Source organism: Coenobita brevimanus, chromosome 110 (assembly GCF_032717465.1).
Source record: "Coenobita brevimanus isolate Jiangsu-jjx chromosome 110, ASM3271746v2, whole genome shotgun sequence".
In the NCBI taxonomy this organism is placed as follows: Eukaryota; Metazoa; Arthropoda; class Malacostraca; order Decapoda; family Coenobitidae; genus Coenobita; species Coenobita brevimanus.
Genome location: NC_137063.1, coordinates 33,680,886 through 33,707,284, shown reverse-complemented (window position 1 = coordinate 33,707,284; position 26,399 = coordinate 33,680,886). Strand labels below are relative to the sequence as shown.

At 43.6% G+C, this 26,399-nt stretch overlaps 1 protein-coding gene across 1 annotated transcript in view; it reads right to left on the bottom strand.

Annotated features, from left to right (window-relative positions):
• The window catches only part of Fkbp14 (peptidyl-prolyl cis-trans isomerase Fkb14), a 90,535-nt gene that overhangs the window by 6,759 nt on the left and 57,377 nt on the right, over positions 1-26,399 (bottom strand). Inside the window, exon 3 of the mRNA XM_080286189.1 lies at positions 22,727-22,839. Within this exon, the coding sequence (XP_080142315.1) occupies positions 22,727-22,839 (113 nt within the window). The remainder of the gene's footprint in view (positions 1-22,726; positions 22,840-26,399) is intronic.

Sequence of the window (26,399 nt, the reverse complement as noted above, 5' to 3'; positions counted from 1 at the left end):
ACTCACCATTGAAGCCCCTAGACTCCTGACTACCCCACAACCACACCTTTCCAAACTTATGTACCTCATAATCACCTACCAGACACAAAAATCAAGTTAATAAAAAATGCTACCCCCTGATCATGCACTCTTCTGTACAAATTCACCCAATCATCTCAATCACTTGTCATTCCCTGGCCCTGGCCACATCAACCTCCAGACCTTGATTTCTCACACTCTCATTTACTGTATCTATCCAACCTTCTTCGCCTTCCATGCCTCCTCCCACTTTCATGTTCACTCACAGAGACTCTCTTCATTATCAAGTTAATACCCATTCTCTTCTAAGCACATTCTCTTCAGTTTTATTGTTCATGGACTTCTTACTCCACACCATTCATGAATTGCATTATTTCTTATCTTATCCAGTCTCTGCATCCATTCATATTTTTTCAACAACGCCATCCCACTTCCGTAACTCTTGAATTTTTGTTTTCATGCTAAACCGAAGCTTCACATCAATATATTAATATGTGTACTAAAACTCCTTTGTGCAGTCCTCTTGCAGCTGCCACTCTTAGACCTCTATTTCATTATCAAAGCCTTCCACCTTCCTTGCCAACATCACTCTACACTCACTTCACTTGCACATTTACCTCTCTTTTCTATCACTACACCCATGTACTTAAACTCTCTCACCAATTCAAGTCTCTCAACTCAAGTCTCTCCATTCACCAGAACATCACATTAAGAGTCACCTGCTCTCTCAGCAATTGTTATTTTACTCTTATCTACAATTTACTTTCAAAGCATGTCACAAGTCGGGTGGGGGAGGTGGTGGCTGAATCGGTAGAGAGGCGGCCTGCAGTCCTGATGGACCCAGGTTCGAATCCCGGCTGGGACAGGGAACAGTTTAAGGATTTGAATTTCATAAAAGCAGACTTTCCTGATCTACCAGATAACCCGCCAACATGTCATAAAAGTACCCCTGCTAATACCAGTACACCAGTCCTGTATGAGACAGCCCTAGCATGTATTCAATATGGACAGTGGGTGTTAGCGCCGAAGTGGTGACATGTAGAGAGGTGTATGGTATGTAGGAGGACTACTGGGCCTTGAGAGCAGGCTGTGAAGCCTATGCCCAGATGTCGGACACACACACACACACACACACACACACACACACACACACACACAAAAAAGGGAGACGGACCACAGGCCCTGCCCATCCACGCAGTCCCAAGTCCAGGCAGGGGATCAGGGACCCACAGTCCACCACCCATGACTTGTGGCTACGGCAGTGGCCTCCGGGCACCCCACCAGGACAAATACAAGGACAACCACCAAACGTGCCTTGGCAATGTAACTGCCCTGCCATTATACACCCACTGATGGGGCAGCCTAGGGGACTACTCCTGGATTCAGGCTCCTCTCTATTGGGTGGAAGTGGTAGCCTGGGAACCACAATGCCCTGTACCCTGTGACATAGATCTGAGTCCCATCCCACCCTGGTCCCAAAACTGCAACACCAGAGCCTGCACCATGCCTCCCCTCAGGACCACCTCTAGGTAGTGGGGGTAAGTTTTCTGGCTGCATGCCCTTGCTGGCACCGATTCCTGTTATGTAATGGGGTATCTATCTATCTATTGCCAGACGCCTCAATCCCGTTTGGGGTGGCCACAAACAAATCGCCTCCACGTCGCCGTCCCCCGCCATTTCACTGCCCTGCTCCCAACTCACACCCCCCTCTCTCATATACCTCTCCACCCCATCCCTCCATCTCATCCTCAGCCTCCCCCTCCCTCTTCCCCCCTCCACCTCACTCACATACACTCTCTTCATCAGTCTCTCACCCTCCATCCTCTCCACATGGCCAAACCACCTCAGTGTGTTCCTCATAACGCTTCCTATCACATCCACATCCACACCACAACGCTCCTTTATATCCTCATTCGTCAGCCTGTCTCTCCATGTGACTCCACAGGCTCCTCTTAAATAACTCATTTCCACTGCTCTCACTCTTGACTTGTGTCCTTCCAACAACGTCCAAGCTTCACTTCCATATGTTAGAGTAGGTATCACAATACTGTCATGTAGTAACTTTTTCACTTCCATGCTCACTTCCCTGTTTCTTATCACTGCTTTCAAAGAACAAGCAACCTTTCTTACCTGCTGTACCCTTTCAAGCACTTCACCCTCCAAACCTCCATCCCCACTCATCACACCACCCAAGTACTCAAACGTACTCACATTCTCCAATTCCCCACCATCCAACCTCACTGTACATTCACTGACTTCACCTCTCTCAAAGACCATCACTTTACTCTTCCCTACATTCACCTCCAGATTCTGTTTCTTACACACTCTCCCAAACTCATCCACCAAGCCTTGCAGCTCCCCCCCCATCCTCACCCAACAACACAGCATCATCTGCAAACAACAGTACAGGGAGCTTCCGAACACCATCCTCTCTCACCACGGCCACTCCAACATCCACTACCCTACCCTGTACCTACCTTATTACCCCATCCATGTACAGACCAAACAACCATGGAGACACGACACACCCTTGTTCCAACCCAACCTTCAAAGAGAAAAATTCACCCAGTTCACCATCCACACGCACTGCAGCCCCAGCACCATCATACACACTCTTCACAGCACCCAACAACTTCCCATCCACTCCATATATTCCCAATCCTTTCCAAAATCCTCGTCTATCCACCCTGTCACATGCTTTCTCCAAATCCACGAAAGCTGCACACAACTTCCTTCCCCTCTCCAGAAACCCCTCCACTAAAGATCCAAGAATGAACATCTGATCTACACAACCACTTTCCCTCCCAAAGCCTTCCCGCTCCTCTCCAACTAATTCCTCTGTTCTTTCTCTAACTGTCAATAAGTATCCTACCATACACTTTTCATATTATACCAAGAAGACAAATGCTCCTATGATTACCACACACCTCCCTTTCCCCCTTTCCCCTGTACAAGGGAACAATCATACCCGACTTCCAATCCTCCGGGGCTCCACCTTTCTCCCAGGCCAATCTGCACATCCCGAACATCCACCCCACCATCATCCCCCCCCCACGCCCCAGCACCTCACCACACACTCCAACAATTCCTGGGGCCCTCCCCAATTTAACCCTCTTCATCGCTTCCACAACTTCCATCCTACTGACTTCCTCCTGTCTTCCCACCTCCCTCCTTCTCCCAGCTTTGTGATAAACAAACTTATGTAAAGTAATGCATAAGACAGAGAAAAAGTGAGGGAGTGGGTTTCTGATTTCATAAATTAGATTTTATGCGAGTGCGCTGTCCCAGATAACTGGCTGACGAGTGTGACTGTGAATGTGTATAAGGAGATGGGTGATGCCCTGTAAAGAGAAAATTATAGAGGCATAAAATTTTGGACCAGATATGAAGGTAATAGAGAAAGTCATAGCATACTGATAAGGGAAAGGGTGAATAATGATGAGATGCAGTTTGGATTTATGCCTAGCAAACGGACCACAGACACCATATTCATTGTCCAACAGCTTCTGGAAAAATATATATGAAAGAAAAGAGAAATGTATTTTGTTTTTGCTGATTCAGAGAAAACCTCTGATGGAGTCCCTATGGAGGTGGTGAAAAGGGCAATTTTCAAAGCTTAAGATCGAGAAGTGGCTAGTTAAGTGATTATGGTGATGTATGTGAGTGTTCATACCCAGGTGAGAGTAAATGGAAAGTTGAGTAACAAGTTCTCCACGAATGCTGGCATGCCTCAGGGCTCAGTCTTGAGTCCCTTATTGTTTATCATGGTGCTTGAAGCTCTCTCACATGACTTTGCTGATGACTTGGTGTTGATTGCAGACAATGAAAAGGAGGCGCAAAAAAGATTTAGGAAATGGAGACGGAATGGGGCACAACAGTTTCAGAGTATCCATCCATCCATCATCCAAACCTACATTGCCCCATGAGAAGTGTAGGAGCCCAGGGCTTGGCAAGTTGGTCCTGACATTTAAGATGAGAGTAACCAGCCTCACTCATCCCTGAATGGCATTATGTGAGCAATAAACCTCAACCATCCCTTGGATATAAACCTTCACTGGCTCAATCCAATTGGAGCGCCATAATTACCCACTAAACCACCAGGCGGCAAAATCTGGTTATATGGTTACCACCCAGCATACAGGAAACTATATGTTTTGCCACTCAGTGTAGAGCCACCCACAGGCAGATGAAAGAGAAAAGAATGAAAGAAAAGAAAGACAGAAAGGGGAGTGTAAAGTTACCCATAAGCAGAAGGATGAGGAAAGAATGCAGGACAGAAAGACAGAAGAGGATGGTAGGAAAGGAGGATGGAGGAGAGGAAAGGGCAGACACCCGAGAGCAGCACTACATTGAATGAGTGGATGGTGAGTGCCCCCACCTACCAGAGTAAATGCTGATAAAACAAAAGTGACGATACCTAGTCTATCTATCTATTGCCAGACGCCTCAATCCCGTTTGGGGTGGCCACAAACAAATCGTCTCCAAGTCGCCCTGTCCCCCGCCATTTCACTGCCCTGCTCCCAACTCACACCCCCCTCTCTCATATACCTCTCCACCCCATCCCTCCATCTCATCCTCGGCCTCCCCCTCCCTCTTCCCCCCTCCACCTCACTCACATACACTCTCTTCGTCAGTCTTTCACCCTCCATCCTCTCCACATGGCCAAACCACCTCAATGTGTTCCTCATAACGCTTCCTATCACATCCACATCCACACCACAACGCTCCTTTATATCCTCATTCGTCAGCCTGTCTCTCCACGTGACTCCACAGGCTCCTCTTAAATAACTCATTTCCACTGCTCTCACTCTTGACTTGTGTCCTTCCAACAATGTCCAAGCTTCACTTCCGTATGTTAGAGTTGGTATCACAATACTGTCATGTAGTAACTTTTTCACTTCCATGCTCACTTCCCTGTTTCTTATCACTGCTTTCAAAGAACCAGCAACCTTTCTTCCCTGCTGTACCCTTTCAAGCACTTCACCCTCCAAACCTCCATCCTTACTCATCACACTACCCAAATACTTAAACGTACTCACATTTTCCAATTCCTCACCATCCAACCTCGCTGTACATTCACTAACTTCACCTCTCTCAAAGACCATCACTTTACTCTTCCCTACATTCACCTTTAGGTTCCGTTTCTTACACACTCTCTCAAACTCATCCACCAAGCCTTGCAGCTCCCCTTCGTCTTCACTCAACAACACAGTATCATCTGCAAACAACAGTACAGGGAGTTTCCAAATACTATCCTCTCTCACCAGGGCCACTCCAACATCCACTACCCTACCTTGTACCTCTTTTATTACCCCATCCATGTACAGATTGAACAACCATGGAGACATGACACATCCCTGTTTCAAACCAACTTTCAAAGAGAAAAATTCACTTAGTTCACCATCCACACGCACTGCAGCCTTCACACCATCGTACATACTCTTCACAGCATTCAACAACTTCCCATCTACTCCATATATTCTTAACACTTTCCACAATCCTTGTCTATCCACGCTGTCATATGCTTTCTCCAAATCGATGAAAGCCGCATACAACTTCTTTCCCTTCTCTAGAAACTTTTCCACTAAAGATCTAAGAATGAATATCTGATCTACACAACCTCTTCCCTTCCTAAAGCCTCCCTGTTCTTCTCCAACTAATTTCTCTGTTCTTCCTCTAACTCTATCTATAAGTATCCTACCATACACTTTTCCTATTATACTAAGAAGACAAATGCCCCTATGATTACCACACACTTCTTTTTCCCCTTTTCCTTTGTACAGGGGAATAATTATACCTGACTTCCAATGCTCCAGGACTCTACATTCCTCCCAGGCCAATCTGCACATCTTCCACATCCATTCTACTACCAGCTCTCCCCCATGCTTCAGCATTTCACCACACACTCCATCAATTCCTGGGGCTTTCCCCGATTTAACTTTCTTCATTGTTTCCACAACTTCTATCCTACTGATTTCTTCCTGTCTTCTCGCCTCCCTCCTTCTCCCAGCCATTCCCCAGCCACTTATACTCGCACTACTTCCATCCTCTACGTTCAACAATTCCTTAAAGTGTTCTCTCCATCTGCTCACTTTTTCTCCCTTCTCCACTAGTAATCTACCATTTTTATCTTTCACTCCCCTGCTAACTTCACTTCCACCCTGTCTTACTCTTTTCACTTCTCTCCAGAACATTTTCTTACAGTCCCTCCACTTTACACTCAAATTCCTTCCAAATTCCGCATCCACTCTCTTCTTACTCTCTCTTACTAATCTTTTCACCTCTCTCTTTCTTTCCACATATAACTCTCTCTTCCGCCTCTCAACTTCTTCCACGCCCCTATTTCTCATCTATTCATTGTATGCTTTCTTCTTTTGTGTCACAGCCTGTCTCACCTCTTCAGTCCACCACGCTGTTCCTTGCACCCCCCTCTGTCTTCTCTTCCTTCCACACACCACATCACATGCTGCACATATTTCTTCTGTAAATATCTAACACACACCTTCCACGTCTCCCATCTGCTCCAATTCATATTTGCCCAATCGTTCCTCCACTTCTCTCTTATACTCTGCCTTTTTCTCATCCTCTTGTAACCTTTCCACTCTCCTTGCAACTACTCCTTCCTCTCGTCTTTCCCTTCTTCTATTCCTCCATCTTACTTGCATCCTAATTCTGGCCACCACCAAGTAGTGGTCAGAAAGTCCACTCCCCCAACCTCTATACACTCTTGCATCCTTTACACATCTTCGCATCCTTTCATCCACACACACATAATCAATCATTGCCTTCCTTTCATTCAGTTCACCACCCACCCTTCTCATCACTCGCCATGTATACCTGTGGATCATTTTATGCCTGAAGAGGGTATTGGCTATCACCAACCCCCTCCCAGCACAAATGTCCACTAACGCACTGCCATTCTCATCTATCTCAGCAGGCACACCCCACTCGCCAACTATTCCATCCACCTTCACATTACCAACTTTACCATTCATATCACCAATCAAAAACACTCTCTCATTCCTTCCAAACTTTTCCATGCACATTTCCACATTTGTCCAGAACTCTTCTCTCACTCTTCTAGCACGATCTTGCGTTGGCACATACACACACACAATCGCCCACATTTGTATTCCAACTTTCAACTTTACCCACACAATCCTTGACCCAACTGATCCATACTGTCTTATGCTCTTCTTCCATCGTTTGCTCACAACTATACATACTCCTTCCTTTGCCCTCTCATTCTCACCTACTGCACATATACCCCACCCATACTCCCATTCTCTCACACTTTCTCCTCACCATTTTGTTTCAGTTATTCCACATACATCCACTTTCGCACCCTCAAGCACCTGGACAATCTCTCTCTCTTTCACCTCATCATTCTCTCCTCTTACATTCTATGTACTCATTACCAAGTCCTTTGTCCGGTCCTGGGTCGTCATCGTTTGGTCAGTCCTTGTCCGAGGCTTCTTGATACCTTGTACTGATGACAATACTGTACTGTCAAAGCAGAGGGAGTATCACCATGTGCAGTTTGCCACAATGGTAGAGGAAGTAACTCCACACTGTGCAGTGTTTGTGATAAGTGGGTGCATAAGAGATGTTGTGGTTTTAGGGGTAGGCTGCGCGATAATGTTGAATTCATGTGTGCGATGTGTCCGGCACATCATGTAGAGATTTTCAGACGTGAAAGGACTGACCTTGCTGGAGGGTCTCATTGTGTACAGTATCAAGGAGTTTTGTTAACTGAGGGACATGGTATGTGCTGGAGGTAGGGCTGGAGCTAGCCCTGTGGCTACAGTAAGGAGTGATTGGAGGAAGTTCAGAGAACTATTGCTTCTACTGACATTGAGAGGACTCTCCCTCCTTGCTAAGGGATCTCTGTACAAAGCATGTGTTAGGAATGCAGTGCTGTATGGTTTTGAGACCTGAGCAGTAATGGAAGAGGAGATCTGTTGGCTAAAATGCACAGAAATGACAAAGATTAGATGGATGTGTAGTGCATCCCTGAATGCAAAACCTAGGGGAGATTGTAATTAAAGAGTTGAGAGGAAGTAAGGGACTTGAATGTACTGGTGTTGTGACGAGGAGGGGTAGACTGAGATGATTTGGGCATGCTGAGAGGATGGAGGATGACATCTGGGTGCAGAAAGCGAGAAATGTGAACGCAACAGGAAGACTACAAGAGAACCTGGGATGCAGTCATATAGTGGGACCTCAGGGATAAGGGACTGAATAGGGAAGCTGCCAGAGACTGAGCAGTGTAGATAGTTGCCATTAGGTGACCAAGGTTGACGCATGCGAGCATGTTGATGCCTTTGTAAATGATACAATATAAAGCATGTCACACAGACACCAACAAAACTCTGTGCCAGTCTGCAAAGCTCTTGTTCACTATTAGCAAGTAGCATATAATAACTTGCATTGAAGAGATCTGAGAGGCTCCATCCTTCACCAATCATTAGTATCCCCATCCCTCTCTCTCTAATTCAATTTTTTTACCTCTCTCATATTATCTACATCCATATGTGTGCTGAGGAGCCATGGGGACATCACACATCCATGCTTAAGTCCTACAGTGATACTAAACCACTTGCTTAGAAAAACACCTACACATATACAGGCTTCACTACCATCATAAATGCTGTATTCTGAATTGCATTCACCAGCTTTCCATCAACACCATTCATCTACAAAATCTTCCACAATCACTCTATTTACCTTATCACTGGGCTCTTCAATTACTTTCTTTGAAAGTCCAGTTACACTACCTTCCTGTGTGGCAAAGATCCAGAGGAAAAACTTTACTGGTATATAAAAAGTGTCCCATAATTCAGTGTACTAGCTTTAGGAGGTAATTCTTGAGCTAATTTTAAGCAAAAATATATCAACATAGGTCTAATCATCAAACATTAAGGAGCTACAATTGCTGCATAACCTTATGGGCATATTATGAGGAAGATCATTTCTCCCACGTCATCAGTATTTGTTAAGCTGAAACGATTGAGAACTGGATCCATTCTGATAAAAGTATTTTTTTCCCAAATATAACCCAGGCCCTAAAGTTAGTGCATCAAGTCCTGGGATACCATAAATTATATCATTAACACAATAACACATATGTAAATAATGTAATTTACTGGAGGATAAATGCATAATTACTACATTAATATACAGTAACTTCATGTATTCAGAAATAAGCCTCTGCACAAAATTAAAACTGGTTTTACAGTTCATATTTTCCTCTACTGACTGTCATGTGAATACTGCTGAGTAGTTAAAAAAAGACTTGCACACCCACTAACCATACTACCACCCTCCCCACCTTGCCAAAAAAATAAAAAGACAAAACAAATAAAAATAAATAAAAAATAAAAAATAAATTAAAGATGTACAGTCATGGTCATAAGTGACTGCCTATCCTCCAGTACTCCGTGCCTCAGGCTGGCTCTTTCATGCATGGCAAGTCACAGTGGAATAAGAGGGACTGAGAAGGAGGGGCCAGAAAGAGAAGGGAAAGTGGGTGGGTGGACAAGTGATGGTGTGTGGGAGGAGTGAGGAAGGGGAGGGAGGGTACGTAGAGGAGAAAGAAATGCAAAGTGGTGGTCACATAATTTGTCTATTATCTATCATTCAGGGCATGAAGTTAATATTCGGTAGATAATGCTGCATTACACCTTGCATAGCAGTGTCAGATAACAGGCTTTAGATAGGTGGTGATGTTAAGGGCTGGCTCGTGAGAGAAATATACTAGCGTGACAGATCAAACATTAGTGCAGAGCCAGATATTTGTGTTTATCTGTGTATTTTACTCAAACACCCATTCAAAAAGTTTAATATCTCTAACTCTCAACTCAGTGTAGCTATCTCCATAAACCAAGACTATCTAAGATCACTGAATGAGGAGAACAAGAGGGTGGAAGTGGTGAATATGTTCAAGAGTGCGAGATATGCCGTGATGGCATTGTGTGAAACAAAGATGAAAGGGTGTGAAGTGGAGGAGTGGGAGGGTGCGAAATGTGTAAGATAAGGAATGAATGGGCAAGGAAGATGCAAGGAAGAAGTTGCTTTGTTGATGAATGAGGTGTGGTAGAGTGGAATGAGAGACTACAAATGTGTCAGCTCGAGTTGTATGCATGTCAGGTTCAAGTTTGAGAAGGTGAAGGTGGAAGCAATTGTAGCATATCCACCATGTGAGGACAGGAGTGAGAGAGAGAAAGACAGGCTTTGGGATGGGCTGGATGAAGTAGTGGGAGAAATGCCTAGGAGCTATAAAGTGATTGTAATAGGGGATATGAATGGAAGAGTAGGCACTGGTCCTGAGGATGACATAATGGGTTGTCATGGAGTACCAGGAGAAAATGATAATGGGAAACGACTAAAGGATGTGTTAGGAGAAGAGGTTGTGCATTTGTAACTCGTATTTCAAACAAAAAGATGCAAATAAATGTACATGGTATAGAGGGAACGGGAATCGTGTTGAAAAAAGTCTGATCGATTACGTGTTCGTAGAGAGGTCGATGATGGGAATGGTTGCGGATACAAGGGCTGTGAGAGGACAATGTGGAGGTCTGTCAGGTCATATGATTGTGATATGCAAGATCAAGCTGAGTAAGCGAGGTGGATCAGGAGAGAGAGAAGAGCAGTCAGGGAGAAAGACTGAAAGTTGAGAAGCTGAGGATCAAAGAAATGGCAGATGATTACTACAGGACCAAAGTAGAGGAGGAGTTAGAAGCAGTGAACTGGAATGAAATGGATCTGAACAGCCTCTGGGATGCACATAGGGATTGCTTAGTTAGGAATGCTAAAGCAGTGTGTGGTGTGGCAAGAGTAACAACAAAGAAGAAATGTGTGGCATGGTGGGATGAGGTTAAGGGAGCGGTGGAGGAAAAGAAGTGGCCAAAGAGGTTACAGGACAGGGGTTCAGTTGAAATAAGAACTGAATATATTGAGAGCAAGAAGCACGTAAAGAGACTAGTGATAAGGAAAAGGAGGAGGTAAATGATGATCCAGGAAGAAAAATTAATGCAAACTATTCTGAAAATAGGAAGTTATTCTGGAAAGAGGTGCGGAAATGTATAAGTGAAAGCGGAAAGAATGTGATGGTGTGACGGATGTAGGTAGTAGATAATCAACCCATAGGGATGAAGTAAGAACCAGATGGAAAGAATATTTTGAAAGCCTGATGAATGGGAACAGAGGGAGAAGAGCGGCTGTAAACATGGTTTTGGGGGTGTGCAGTGAAGGAATGCAGTGCCAGGAGACATGACACTCGCTAGACAGCAGAGAAGGCTCGTGAGAAGGACCATAAGGAGTTTATGGCATTCATGGGTCTGGAAAAAGCATTTGACAAAGTGGACAGAGAAGGACTGTGGAAAGTTTTGTACCTGTACGGTGTAGATGGTAAGCTGCTTGGTGCCGTCAAGAGTTTTTATGATGGTAGTGAAGCATGTGTAACGGTTAATGGACATCAAAGTGAATTGTTCATGATCGGTGAGGGCATGCAACAAGGTTGTATGATGTCCCCATGGTTGTTCAATATATATATGGGTGGGGTGATAAGAGAAGTAAAAACACAAGTAATGGAAAGAGGGATGGCGTTGATAATGAATGGTGATGGATGGAATATCTTAAATTTGTTGTATGCTGATGATGCGGTACTGCTTGCAAGTACCGGACAAGAATTGGTAGGCTAGTGCAGAGTTTTGCTGATGTCTGTGAGTGTCGTGCCTTGAGAGTAAATGTAGAAAAGAGTAAAGTGATGGTTACCGAAAGAGAAGGTGACTCCCAGTGCAATGTTACACTGAATGGAGAGAGACTGGAATTGGTGAAAGAGTTCAAATACCTGGGTACAGTGAAAGAAAAGAGAGGAAAATGTGCAAAAGAAGTTGAAAGTAGAGTGACACAAGGAAGAAAAGTAGCTGGTGCAATGAAGGCCTTGATAAGAAACAGGCTTGAGTGTTGCAGCTGCATGAGGCTTACATGAAGGAATGGTGCCAACTTTAACCTATGGATGTAAGACTATGGTGTGGCGTGAAAATGAAAAGTCAAAAGTAAGAGAAGTGGAGATGGGACTGCTGAGGAATGTATGTGGAGTACAGATGATAGATAGGATGCAAAATAATGTGATTCGTGAAAGATGTGGAGTGAGGAAGTCAGTGGACACCAGAACTGAACAAAGTGTATTGAGATGGTATGGTCACATGGAGAGAATGGATAACAATTGAGTGGTGAAAAAGGTATATCTGAATGAATCTGAAGGAGGGAGGAGATGAGGTAGGCCAAGGAGGTGGAGAGATATGGTAGAGGAGTGTGTGAGGAAGAGAAGTTTGGAAGTCGGTGAGGCTAGGGAACTGACAAGAGATCGAGCTGGCTGGATGAATGTTGTGAGGAGAAGTGCATGATCAGGGATTTGGCACCCCTTTTCAAAGTGGCAGCGTCCAGAGTGACTCAATCAGATACGTTTATGTGAAACTACAGATCGTAGTGAATGTTTTTGGCGTATCCGACAGAGTCACGATTCCAGGGGCTTGATTGATGAGTGAATGGAAGTGTGGCCCATTGGATTGGGCAAATTTGGGCTGTCTGGACATTGCTACTCCTCAGCCTGCCCTAGGGTGGGAAAGGAGGTCAGGATGATGATGATAATGATGATGGTGATATCTTGTGCAGAGGGTAGTATAGTCAAAGCAGGAGTGGTGTTGGACTATTTTCAACAACTGAGTGAGAAGTAACTCCATTTTGTGCAGTGTCTGTGATAAGTGGGTGCATAAACAATGTACGGTGGCAGTATTAGAGATAGGCAGCAAAATAATGCTGATTTTGTGTATGTGGTATGTAAAGAAGAGCATATATTACAAGAAAGACAGAGACGGATTGTTCCTGCTGGAATGTCTCTTGAGGATGTGGAAGAGTTTTGTTACTTGGGGGACATGATATATGCAGGTGAGGCTGGAGTTAGCTCAGCTGCAAGGTTAAGGACTGGTTGGAAGAAGTTCAGGGAGCTGTTGTCCCTGACACCAAGAGGGCTCTCCCTTAACGCTAAAGGATCTATGTATGCATCATGCGTTAGTGGCACAATGCCATATGGTAGTGAGAAGTGGACAGTGAAGTACAAGGATACTCGTAGGCTCATATGTAAAGAGATGAGAATGCTTAGATGGATGTATAGTGCCTCTTTGAATGACTGGCCTGGGGGGGGGTTAGAATTGTGAAAGAAAGGTTGGCAGGAAGGATGTGACTTAAATGTATCAGTTTTGTGATAAGAAGGGATAGACTGAGATGGTTTGGGCATCTGATGATGGAGGATGATAACTGGGTGTGAAGGGTGAGTGGTACGAATGTTGAGGGGAGAGCTGCAAGAGGTAGACTGAAAAGACTTTGGATGAGGACACCAAGTCCGACCTGCAGTATAAGGGACTGAATAGAGAGGCTATAACATATTGAGCAGTATAAAGAGCTGCCGCTAAGTGATCAAGGCTAATGCAGTTATGTATGTCGGAGCCTTATAAATGAATGAATGTTACCACCTAACATAATGAATTTCTGGGTTACAGTAAACCATTCCGTCTGTCAATCATAGTAGGGTTGCATGAAGATAGCACTACATCAAGTGAGTGGACAGTGGGTGCTCCCACCTATCATATCAACACAATAACATAACTACTGTATAACAATACAGAAAAACATGATAACCTATATAATTACTGATCACAGCAATCTCAGTAACAAATGGAAAACCATGGTTGTACTGTACATGCTCTGTCATGACAATTGCCACACTTCACAGCTCTCCCACATATTAATGAAATGACACTTTGGCAGTAAACAGTAACATCTACACTGGACATTGTACAAGACAACAATCACCACTGTTATTATTATCACACTGGCTCATCAACAGCCAATTACTTAACCCCTTCCATACAATGACACCTTTCATCTTACCAGTATATTCTTACTATCTTCAGGCAATCATACTGAGCTTAGAAGAAACTGGGCTGAAGGGATTGATACAGACTGCAGTAAGATGGAACTCACCCAAGCTGAATACAGTGTCTGGTAGATGCAAGAATAAAATTTAGTGAGACAGTTACTGAACCGAGGGGAATAAGATGGGTGGGTAAGCTCTAAAAATGGGAAAATGATAATGCATAAGAGGAGACCAACAATATAGTGAAATCACCCATACATGCATTATCTTGCTACAGTAGGTAGATTTTCTGTTTCTACTAACACATTGGGCATCCTGTAGAGCATTCAGGGTAATGCCAGACAATTTGGTCAGCTGAGGGAACTCACAGCAATCTGTGGCTCTAAACTACCTTGATCAACACAGTCCATGCCATGGACAAATATGAGATATTAATTTAAGGTGAACACCAGCAGAGGAAATTTCTGGCAGTCAAGGGGTTATAAAATAAAACTACCCTGGATCACTTTATCACTTAAAAGATTAAGCTTTCAACATCTTTTTTTGGTTTCGGACAACTTTCTTTTTTTCCAGGCACCTAATTTACCGGTTAGCAATTAGCCCCAACACTCAAGAATATGGTCATGGAAGGTCAGGTACAGATTTTACAATACGGTTGAAGGCAATTAAGGAAGGGATGAAACAGTGACTTACTGAAAAGTTTCTATTTGCAATGGTGTTTAAACCTGTCAGACTGACCCTCACAACCTACGCACAGCATGTTACCAACTACATTAACAGTCAATCCCTTAGACATACCAGCAGTCCTCATTACAAGTAAGAGTTACAGTAAAAGTCCAATATTTCGGCATCCAATTCCCCGGCAAATCTGACATTTCGGCAGTTTTGAGAAATAGTCCCATTTACGAAAATCTCCGATCGTTCGGCAGATTCTCTGATTTTTTTCATCAATCTTGAAATTCTCCATAAGGCTCGCCAGCTAGCTACCCGCCTTTACCCGCCTTAGTGAGTGAGATAGTGAAAGTGATGGAACGAGTCTACCACTGCCATGAAGCTCAGAGGCTAGCTCTTTCTCCTATAGCATAAAGAGAGGACAAACATGTAGTGAGTCTAGCATGGGAAAGAGAATCTGTTTCGCCATTTTTCCGCCATTCTTCCGAGTTGTTGCCGTGCTGCTGCTGACTTCTCTTGATTCTTCTGTGTGCTTTGTGAACTTCGTACCGAAATACCTCTGAAATTACTATTCGAGTGTGCTGGGGACTTCTTCCAGCAGTAGCAGACGCCAATCAACCCCTTCTATTGTACATATGTAAATAAGGAACCTACTATAAGTTTAGGTAAGTGCATGTGAACTTATAGGCCTACTGTACCATTACATTTCTATACAGTATGTTCACTACTTTCTTTATTTTTCATATTCATGTACAGAGATAGCCCGATTATCCGGGCTATATGGTGTTAAGGGGTGCCTGATTAATCCGAAAGCACGATTAATCCGGCGGAAACACAAGTACTGTACTGTTAGACTGATTTATTTACCGGTAAATGTACACTTAAGTACCAGAAAGACCTTTCCAGTTCAATGTATATTCCTCCAGCTTGTTTCAGTATTTTTCAGACTATATTCAGTTCGGTAAATCACGTTTTCTTACTGAAAGATTTCCTCCCTGTTAGTATCGTCACGTTCTAAAGCTGTACCTACGATTGTTTCCAGCACAATGGACGAAACTCATCGTACTCAAATGTGGACTTCGTTTCCCAACTTCCCAACTGAAGATTAGGTTAGGTTACATTATTAGGTGCAGTTAAGCTAGGTTAGGCCAGGTTTAAACACTTAGATTAGAACAGTGTCTTCTGCCATTACGTTAACGAATCAAAGAGTCGTCACACCAGAACAGATAAAAACAGCGGGGAAAGATTTAACAAGAAATGTTTATTTACCAACCCAGAAATAATCAGAAAAATATAACAGACTATCAGGATGAACTGATTTGGTAAGGTGCTTTTACTGCTTACAGCAAAGCATATGTTTACCCCCCTCAAATACTCAATGTTCGTGAGTTCAGAAATTTGTGTACTCCCGTGGCAGACCTTGAAACCATTTTTTCAAAGTTATAAAGTCAATTTCTTTTTCTTACAGATGTGAAAAGACTCGTCTGGTACACCTGGCTTTTGCCCCTCCTCCCTAAACCCATCTTGTGATTTGCTATGATTCGTGAAAGAAAATTAGGGGGCATGTTACATTAGAATTTAAACATAAAGTTAGGGTGCATGTTACTTTAGCATTTAAACATATCGGCGAAAACATCTGGGATGAAAGGACCGCCCAGCTGTTTGGGATTGTAGAGTAGGGTCGTATAAACATACCAGTGACCTTGGTTCCCTTCCCATAATTGTTCGCAGTTTTTATGGCTCTCCCTAACTTAACGTTACTGACACCGGTACAGTAAAGCATTGTTCAAGGCTAACAGCCATAAGGGGTTAATGGAATACATTATTGTTTGTATCAATACTCTCTTTCACACATACACGAACGAACAAAAGAATGTGCAATAAATGTACACTTAACTGTAAGGAGCAGAAATAACTGTATGCTCTGTCGGTCCGAAATGTGTTGGGAAGCGACATCGAACAATGAATGTGGAACTGAATGCCACCTTACAAGAACACTTGAGATGAAAGTATTTTTTCTTATTAGTAAACATAATTGTTCCATTTCGTCCCCTATAATTGTGAAACTCTTAAATTTTCGTCCAAGCATACAGCGTAATAACCTTACCAATTCAATTCATATTCTCTAGTTTGTTTTTGTATTTTTCTAGTTTGTTTTCTTATTATCATAACGTTCCTTAAGCCTTACCTACGTTTGTTTCCGGCATATTGGAAGAAACTTACTCATAATTAGGGTGCATGTTACATTAGCATTTAAACATATCGGCGAAAACATCTGAGATGAAGTGGCAGGCCGCCTGACTGTTTGAGATGGTAGAGGAGGGTCGTGAAAACATACCAGTGACCTTCGTTCCCTTCCCATAATTGTTCGCAGTTTTTTATAGCTCTCCCTAACCCAACATCCCTGACACCGGTACAGTAAAGCATTGTTCGAGGCTGACAGCTATGATGGGGTTAATGGAATGCATTATTGTTTGTATTAATTCTCTCTTTCACACATATAGTACACTTAAGAACGAACAAAAGAGTGAACAGTAAATGTAAGAGGAAGAAATAACAATGCTCTGTTGGTCCGAAATGTGTTGGGAGGCGCGATACCTAACGAAAAATGCAGAACTCAATGCTAACTTACGAGAACACATGAGATGAGTATTTTTTTTTTCTGATTAGCAGACATTCTTGTTTCATTTCGTTCCCTAAAACTAGGAAACCCATTACTTTTCGTCTAAGCATACAGCCTAAAGACCTCACCAATTCACTTCATATTCCTCCAGTTTGTTTTCTGTGTTTTTCTATTTTGAGGGTAGTAAATTACCTTCTCTTGCTGAAAGATTTTCTCTTTTATCACGTTCTTTAAGCCGTACCTACGATTGCTTCGGGCATAATGGATGAAACTCATCATACTCAAAAGTGGATTTAGTTTCCCAATTTCCCAACTGGAGCCCAGGTTAGGTTAAATTATTAAGTAGTTAAGCAAGGTTAGGCTACGTCAGGAATAACAGTTGCCTCACCAAACTCCATCCTACCACCCTTGTGATTGAGTTGTGAGCAGGAGGTGTGGGTGGGGGCAGGGTGAGCAAGACCCTCTCTGGTTTATCCATGCCTCTCTCCCTAGAAACTGGATGCTTCCTGTTTAAACCGGAGCTATCGTACGGATAATTCTATGAATTACTATACCACTGAACCAGTGGGTCACAGCCCGGATATACCGAAAGCTGGATAATCGAGCTTCCACTTTATAGTACTGTATTCATTACAGTATTGTACAGTATCAAACAGTATACAGTACTCTCTCCAAACACATTTGTAATGATATGAGTAATGATTATAGTGTTCACCGAAACATATAAGGTACTGAGTGGGTAGGGTTTTCGATAATTCGGCAATTTTGATATATCGGCACTTGCCTGGTCCCATAGATGCCGAAAAATCGGACTTCTACTGTATGTTCCAGAAGAAGCACAAAGCTTTTCATACAACAAAATTGGTGGAACTGGTAAATCATCTATGCAAGCAACAATAGAACTTAATAGCAAGTTTTCAGTGCCCTACTCTGGACTATATCTATCTATCTATCTATATATATATATATGACTTTACACTCCCTCTTCTGTCTTTCTTTCCTTCATTCTTTCCTCTTCCTTCTGCCTGTGGGTGACTCTACAATGAGTGACAAGCCAAATGGTTTCCTGAACACCAGGAAACCATTTACTACGCTGGGTGGTAACCATATAACCAAATTTTGGTGCCTGGTGGTTTAGTGGGTAATTATCGCACTCCAATCGGATTGAGCCGGTGAAGGTTGATATCCAAGGAATGGTTGGGGTTGATTGCTGATGTAATGCCACTCAGGGATGAATGAGGCTGGTCACTCTCATCTTAAATGTCGGGACCAACTGCCTAGCCCTGGGCCCCTAAGCTCCTCATGGGGCAATGAAGGATTGGATGGATGGATGGATGGATGGATGGATATATATATATATATATATATATATATATATTTATATACTGTATATATACACACTCCCTCTTGTCTTTCTTTCCTTCATTCTTTCCTCTTCCTTCTGCCTGTGGATGACTCATACTGAGTGACAAGCCAAATGGTTTCCTGCACACCAGGAAACCATTTACTATGCTGGGTGGTAACCATATAACCAAATTTTGGCACCTGGTGGTTTAGTGGGTAATTACGGAGCTCCAATCAGATTGAACCGGTGAAGGTTTATATCCAAGGGCTGGTTGGGGTTTATTGCTCATGTAATGCCACTCAAGGATGAGTGAGGCTGGTCCCTCTCATCTTAAATGTCAGGACCAATTTGCCTAGCCCCAGGCTCCTACGCTCCTCATGAGCCAACGTAGGTTTGGATGATGAATGATGAAATATATATATACTGTATATATATATATATATATATATATATACACACACACACACACAGTCACTACTCATTTTACGATAGGGTTAGGTCAGGTCATACCTTATCGTATACCGATTTTATCGTAAATTGGGAGATTGAAACTCATGATAAAAGGGGGGTTACGTCAACTCAACTTCCCAAAGTCACCTAACCAAGACTGAACCATAAATGACAACCCACCATCATTCCTTCCTGTGTTGGTCCAAGCCGTCTCCAAGTCATCACCCCCGAGGCTGGGGGACAGCCTGTGCTTACAGGCACTAGTGGTCAGCCTCTGAGTCAGACAGGAACAGGTTAGGAGGAGGGGAATCCAGGTGAGTGCTGATTGGTAAGGTTGGTGAGGCAGTCGAGCAGCTGGTGGGGGGTCTAATGGCAGCTGGCTTGAAGAAGGCGGTGATGCTGGTCTGTGAGGCTTGCCTCCAACGTCGGTCAAAGTGCTCACGATACACCTAATGCCTGATTGACCTGGTAACGGGCAGGGGAACTCCTAGTGGAAATCAGGTCACGTTCTCCCATTTGCTCCATAAACTCGTCAATGCCATTAATGAACTGTGTAAGGAAGGTGACTGACAGTTCACGCCGTGGCTGTAACTCTGGTTCGTGCTCTGCCTCATGTGCCCTCTGTTCTTGAATTTGGAGGAGCTCCTCATTTGACAGTTCTTCTGAGTGGCTCTGTAGCAGTTCTATGACATCTTCCTCATCAACCTCATGGAAGCCTGCCCTATGAGACAGGGACAGAATCTGCCCATGGATATCCTCAACAGATGAAGCTGGAGTGTGAGAGGAAAAGCCAGGGAAGGAGTACACACAATCAGGCCAAACTTTTTTCCAAGCAGAGTTGAGTATCTGTGGCGTCACCTCCTTCCATGCCAGCACGATGTTGTTGATGGCTGCCTTGATGTTGTATCCTCCCAAAAACCCCTCACCGTCACCTCAGCGTCTGTATCTATGGCCCGCACCAATTGCTCCATGGTGAGGCAGAGGTAACGTGCCTTGATGGCAGCAATCACACCCTGATCCATTGGTTGTAGGATAGAGGTGGTGTTTGGCAGTAAAAACATCACTTCAATGTTGTCCGCCCATTCCTGCATGCCTGGAGGGTGGCTGGGGGCATTGTCCACCAAGAGAAGGAACCAACTGGCCAAGTTGCAACGGGAGGCATACTCCTTCAGCGTCCCCAACAGATAGCCAGTGATGTAGTTCTGGCAGAGGCTGATGGTAAGCCAGGCTTTTGGGTTGGCTTTCCAAATAACCCCCAGCTTTTCCTTGACAAACCCAGCCAAGGCCCTTGGGTTCTCCCAGTGATACACCATCAGGGGCTTCAGCTTTAGGTCTCCCTCGGCATTAGCCCCAAACAGAAGTGTAACTCTATCCTTTGATGCCTTGAAACCTGGCGCCTTCTTCTCCTCTTGAAAGATGTAGGTTTTCTTTGACATCCTTTTCCAAAATAGCCCAGTTTCATCAAAGCTAATCACCTGTTTGGGGCTATAGCCCCCTCTGGTGATTCGCTGTTGCAGCAGGGTGGGGAAACTGGTGGCGGTCTCAACGTCTGCACTCGCTGCCTCGCCGTGCACGATCAGTCCCTTAAGGCCAGCCCAGTTCTTGAAGCCGACAAACCACCCAGGACTGGCCTTAAAATCATCCTTTGGCTTCTCCACAGCCTTCTCTCTCATCGTCTCCCACAGTGAAAGGGCCTTGGTGGTGGTGATGGACATTGAGAGCGGTGCCTTTCATCAAGTCTTGTCCTCCACCCACAGCTGCAGGAGGCGCTCCATCTCCTCCATACAGGAATCCCTGACCTTGGTGATCCTCTTGGCCCCCATTGTGGATGAAGTCTCACTTGCTGCACGTACAGCCGCCATATTTTTCAGGACAGTTGAGACAGTCGACTGGGGGAGCTTGTGGGAATTGGCAATCTTGCTGGGGCCTTGGCCATTCCTGTTCCTCCTAACAATGTCCAACTTAACATCTAGGGAGAGTGAACGCCTCACCCTCTTAGACAGCCCATCATTGCCCTCACTCGCCCGACGCTTCTTACCACCTCCTATAGCACTGTGGCATCCACCTGCACCACCCGCAACACCAACCTAAGCACTGGGGCCCATAACTGCACCATCCTTAGCACTGGGGCCCATACCTGCACCTCCCTTAGCACTGGGGCCCATACCTGCACCTCCCTTAGCACTGGGGCCCATACCTGCACCAACTGCAGCACTGGGGCCCATACCTGCACCAACCATAGCACTGGGGCCTACAATGGCACTGACCTTACCACCAGGCACACAAATCCACAGTACTGTACAGTAATTCACCAGTAGAAATTATCACACCAGTACAGACTGGATTACTCATGTACAGTAAATTGTTGCAACAACGCAATACAGTACAGTAATCACATTTGCGTAAAGTTGGCCTGATGCTACACGATGTCTACTGTAGTACGATGTTTGGCTGAGAGGTGATGATAACAGGGGAGCACACAAGAACAAGTTGAAAAGACAGGGCTTTGAAGGGGTGGCAGGACCTGAACCATAACAATGCGCTGCATGCCGGGGCCACCATCTTGCCTGAGACAAGCGACGGTCACCTTGCTTTACCGATGGCAAAATCATTATAGCGGGAAATTTATCATAAATCGGATTTTGAGGTGGAATTATCATAAACCGAATCATCATAAAACGAGTAGTGACTGTGTGTGTGTGTGTGTGTGTGTGTGTGTGTGTGTGTGTGTATATATATATATATATATATATATATATATATATATATATATATATATATACAGTAATCACTCTAATATCCGGATGCCCAATATCGGAACATCCCAACTATCCGGACATAAGAATGTTTCATACTGTACTTTTTTCCATACTATACTTACCTCATTTCACTCTTTAATGTCCTTTATTGGTGTGAATAGGGTGTTAGGAGCTATGCATATGCAGTAGGAAGGTGTTTTTCTGAGTTAGGCTAGGTTAGGGTCCATAAGTACCAGTCCAGAAGCCAGTCACCAGAATGTTTATTGTTGTATGAACCTACTTCTAAACCCTCATTTTATGTTTCTTTTGTATTTATTTCAGTCATTTATGTGCCTTATTGGTGTGATTTGGGTCTTAAATAGGTGCTATGCATGTCCAGAGGGAGTTGTATAGGTGTTTCTCTGAGTTAGGGTCCATAAGTACAAATCCATAAGCTGGGGTCCAATATCCGGACAGAACCAATATCCGGACCTACCTATGGCTCTATTACGTCGGATATTGGAGTGATTACTGTATATATATATATATATATCGATATTGGAGTGATTACTGTGTGTATATATATATATATATATATATATATATATATATATATATATATCAGCCGTGGCTCAGTGGGTTAGAGCGCACCGCTCTGACCGAAGGGTCGGAGGATCGAATCCACCCAAGGGTCATTGGTAGACATCAGGAAGGGCATCCGGTCATAAAATGCTACACGCTCCAGTATATATATATATATATATATATTATATTTATATATATATATATATATATATATATATATATATATATATATATATATATATATACACATATATATATATATATATATATATATATATATATATACTGTATATATATACACACACACACACACACACACACTATAAAATACAAAACAAAACTCCTTTCAGCCTCACCTCCTCTTTAGATAGGTGTTCATCATTGTCGCCATCAATCTGCTTGAAGACGTTGACCACCGGGGGAGCGTCACCAATCGAGATAAGCTCAACCTCAAATACCAGAGTAGCACCTGTGGACAAAAATGATATTATATGATGTTGTACTATATGGACAAATTCTGAATAATGTGCACTGGAGGTATTATGGTACAGGAATCCCTTGTTAAAATCTCATTAATTAAAGAGAAATTGCTAATTAAAGCCCCTAAGATATCTATGAAGCTTCTCTATTAGTTGTGTACAATTCACTGAATTAGGTAGGGGGGAGGGGGAGTCTTATTCATTCCAAAGACTGCCTGTACAGTATATGTATTATACTGTAATGAAGCTCAGATAGAAATCTCATCTCTAGGTGTACTGGAACCACGGTCTGCTCAAGTAGAATCAGTCAGCTGTTTCCAGGCTGCAGGTTTGTTGAGTCAAAGCAATACCTTCACCCTTTTCTCCCACACACACACCCCAACTCTTGTTCCTAGCCTCCCAACTCTCTTTCTCCGAGTCTCAACCAAACATCATCCAAACCCACACACTCTTTACCACCTTCAATTATCATAACAAGATAACTCAGCTGAAATGATTCTGCTAAGCACTTTTCTGATATCACATATGGCTTCTTAATATGGCTATCTCATCTCTTTGAAGGAAGTGCAGGAGGTAAGAGGTGGAACGCCTGAGAGCATGGTAGGGAAGATATCTGACTTACAAATTCTATCTTTCTCAAAGACGTTTTTTTTCAGCACTCCTTCAAGAATGCTTCATCCTAACTTGGGAGCACTGAAAATGTATCTACAGGTCTATACTCCAGTCCATACTGGCACTTTCAAGCCAACAGCTCATTATTTTCACCTTGTTATCTCCAGGAAATTTTATTCAGCTCTGGACAGACATTCTGAACTAGAGAGGTTAGAGTGGTTAGAAACAGCCTTCATTACGAAAGGCCTCCAAATGGATGAATACAAATGTCTGGAGATAAAAACAAATCTATAAAACATGGCATTGCATTGAAGAGGTTAACGCCTAGCAATGTCAGAATGCAAGACAAAATGAAGAAGACAGGACTGGGGATAAGGAAAATTGGTGAAGAAACTGGTGTCAGGGAGAAGGAAGGGGGCGTGAGATATGAAACTGGGGGAAGGGGAAAGGAAGAAAAAAATACATAACGGGGTGGAGAAAAGGATGGAAATTGGAAAGGATGAGGGAAGGATAGGAGAAAGGGGTACAGGGAGCAGGGAGAGGAGAGCTAAATAAAACAATAGGAAATGGATGGAAGTTGGACAGGAAGAGGGAAGGATATGAGAAAATGGGAAAATGCACAAGATCACAAGGAGAGGATAGGAGAGAGGAGTTGTGGGAAGGGGAGAAGGAAGAGGAGTGTAGAAGTTAAGTCAGGCTGGAAAGTGAGATGAGAAAAAAGAAAGGACGGGGGGAGAGGAAATAATGGAAGGATGGATGAACGGATGAAGAATAAGACAGCTAGAGATGGCAAGACACAGATGGAAGAGGGGTATTTGAAATAACAAAGGATACAAGACAAACTACAGGGTACACACCCATCATCCTAGGTGGTGATTTCAATGCCAAGGCGTCGGCCTGGCATGTCAACAACCCTGACACAGACAGAGGGCTAGTACTACAATCCCAACCAGATAATATTTTCATACTCAATAATCTCCATCAACATACCCATATCCCACACCAAGCCCTCTTCCTCCCATCATCCCCAGACATCACCTTTTGCTCCCCAAACCTCACCCCCACAACCTCCTGGAGAGTGGTCAAAACCCTTGGCTCTGACCACCTTCCAATCATCATCACTACCAAAACCAGAATCACCCCAGCTGGCCACAGACACACATACATTAATTATATGAGAGCCAACTGCAAGACTTTCACAACTGAACAGAACAACACTTTGAAACATTAAACAGTACATCCATCACAAACATCAACACTGTAGTGCACACTTTCAATACAATTATTCAGAATGCAGACAAAAGCCACATCCCTAGAGGCAACAGAAAGACACAACCCCAATTCACACTAGAAATTCAGGCCTTATCAGTCAACGCGACACACTACGACACTCCTCAACATATACAGGACACTGTACAACAAATACAAGAACCCAACACTCAAATAAACAATAAAATATCAGAACAGCAAACACTAACTTGGAATAATTATCTCCAAACACCTGACCACAAAACAAACACCAGCAAACTCTACAAAACACTAAACAGCATCACACTCTCCAGCAGCAACACTACACAATCACATGCTGCCAACACAACAACAGAAACCATACCCTCAAACAAGCAACAAGCACTCTCATCAATCACTTTCACATGTCAGCCATCTAAACTCCATCGCGACAACAGACGTGTCATCTGATGCAAGAGACAGTTTCCCACAGACCCAGACGTTGCACCTTTCACTTACGACCAGACAAAGCACACCACTGGCAACCTTAAGCATTCATCTGCCTGTGGACCAGACAACATAAGCAACATTCACCTTAAACACCTTGGACCACAAGACATACAAGCACTCAACAACATATCAAACTACAGCTACTCACACAACATAATACCCAACATCTGGAAGCATGGCACTATCATCACTATCCCCAAACCCAACAAAGACCTCACGTTACCTTCCTCACACCGCCCCATCACACTCCTCTGCACCCCCTCCTAAGTCACTGAATGACTGGTACTACAACTAGTTACACCACACATCCTCCTAGCTCCTCCAAAACATGGTTTTAGGCCAATACACTCCACAAACAAACACTCGTCTTACAGACCTTACACTGAGAGTTTTTGATGGCATCAATTCAGCTGGGCCACCACACAGAACACTCCTAGTCACACTAGACATTAGCAAAGCTTTTAATGCCATCCCCTGCCACAACCTCAAAAACAAAATATTCAACACAAACATGCACAATGACATAAAAAGATGGCTGGCAAACTTTTTAGCAGGCAGATGTGTACTGTACATGTAACAACTGCCGGTCAGTCATCGAACACCAGAAACTTCACAATCAGCGTCCCCCAAGGATCTGTTTTGTCCCCAACTCTCTTTAACCTACACAAGCACGACATACCCACACCCCACAGCCCAACAAATACACATAGCTTCCTAAGCGGACAATGTAACACTTATGTGTACATATCAAAACACAAACACAGCCGCACACATCCTCCAACCTTACCTTAACACACTACACAAATGGTTCAGCACAAATAGGCTCAAAATAGCCCCAACCAAGCTACAGTGACCCTTCTCACAAACTGGACAGCAGAACACAGTCACATTCAACACCTCACCATAAACAACACTCCCCTACCACACACACACACACACACACACACACACACACACACACACACACACACACACACACACACACACACAGCAAAATCCTTGGTGTAACATACATCAATGTCATTTAAACAACACACCACAAACATTACAGATTAATAAACACCAAGATTTAACACCTAGGGTCACTTGCCCATACAACATTTGGACACAACAAAGAAACCACCACCACCACAGTATACAAACATCACATACATTCAGTGATGAATTATGCATGCCCTGTTTGGGCTTCTTACCTCACAAA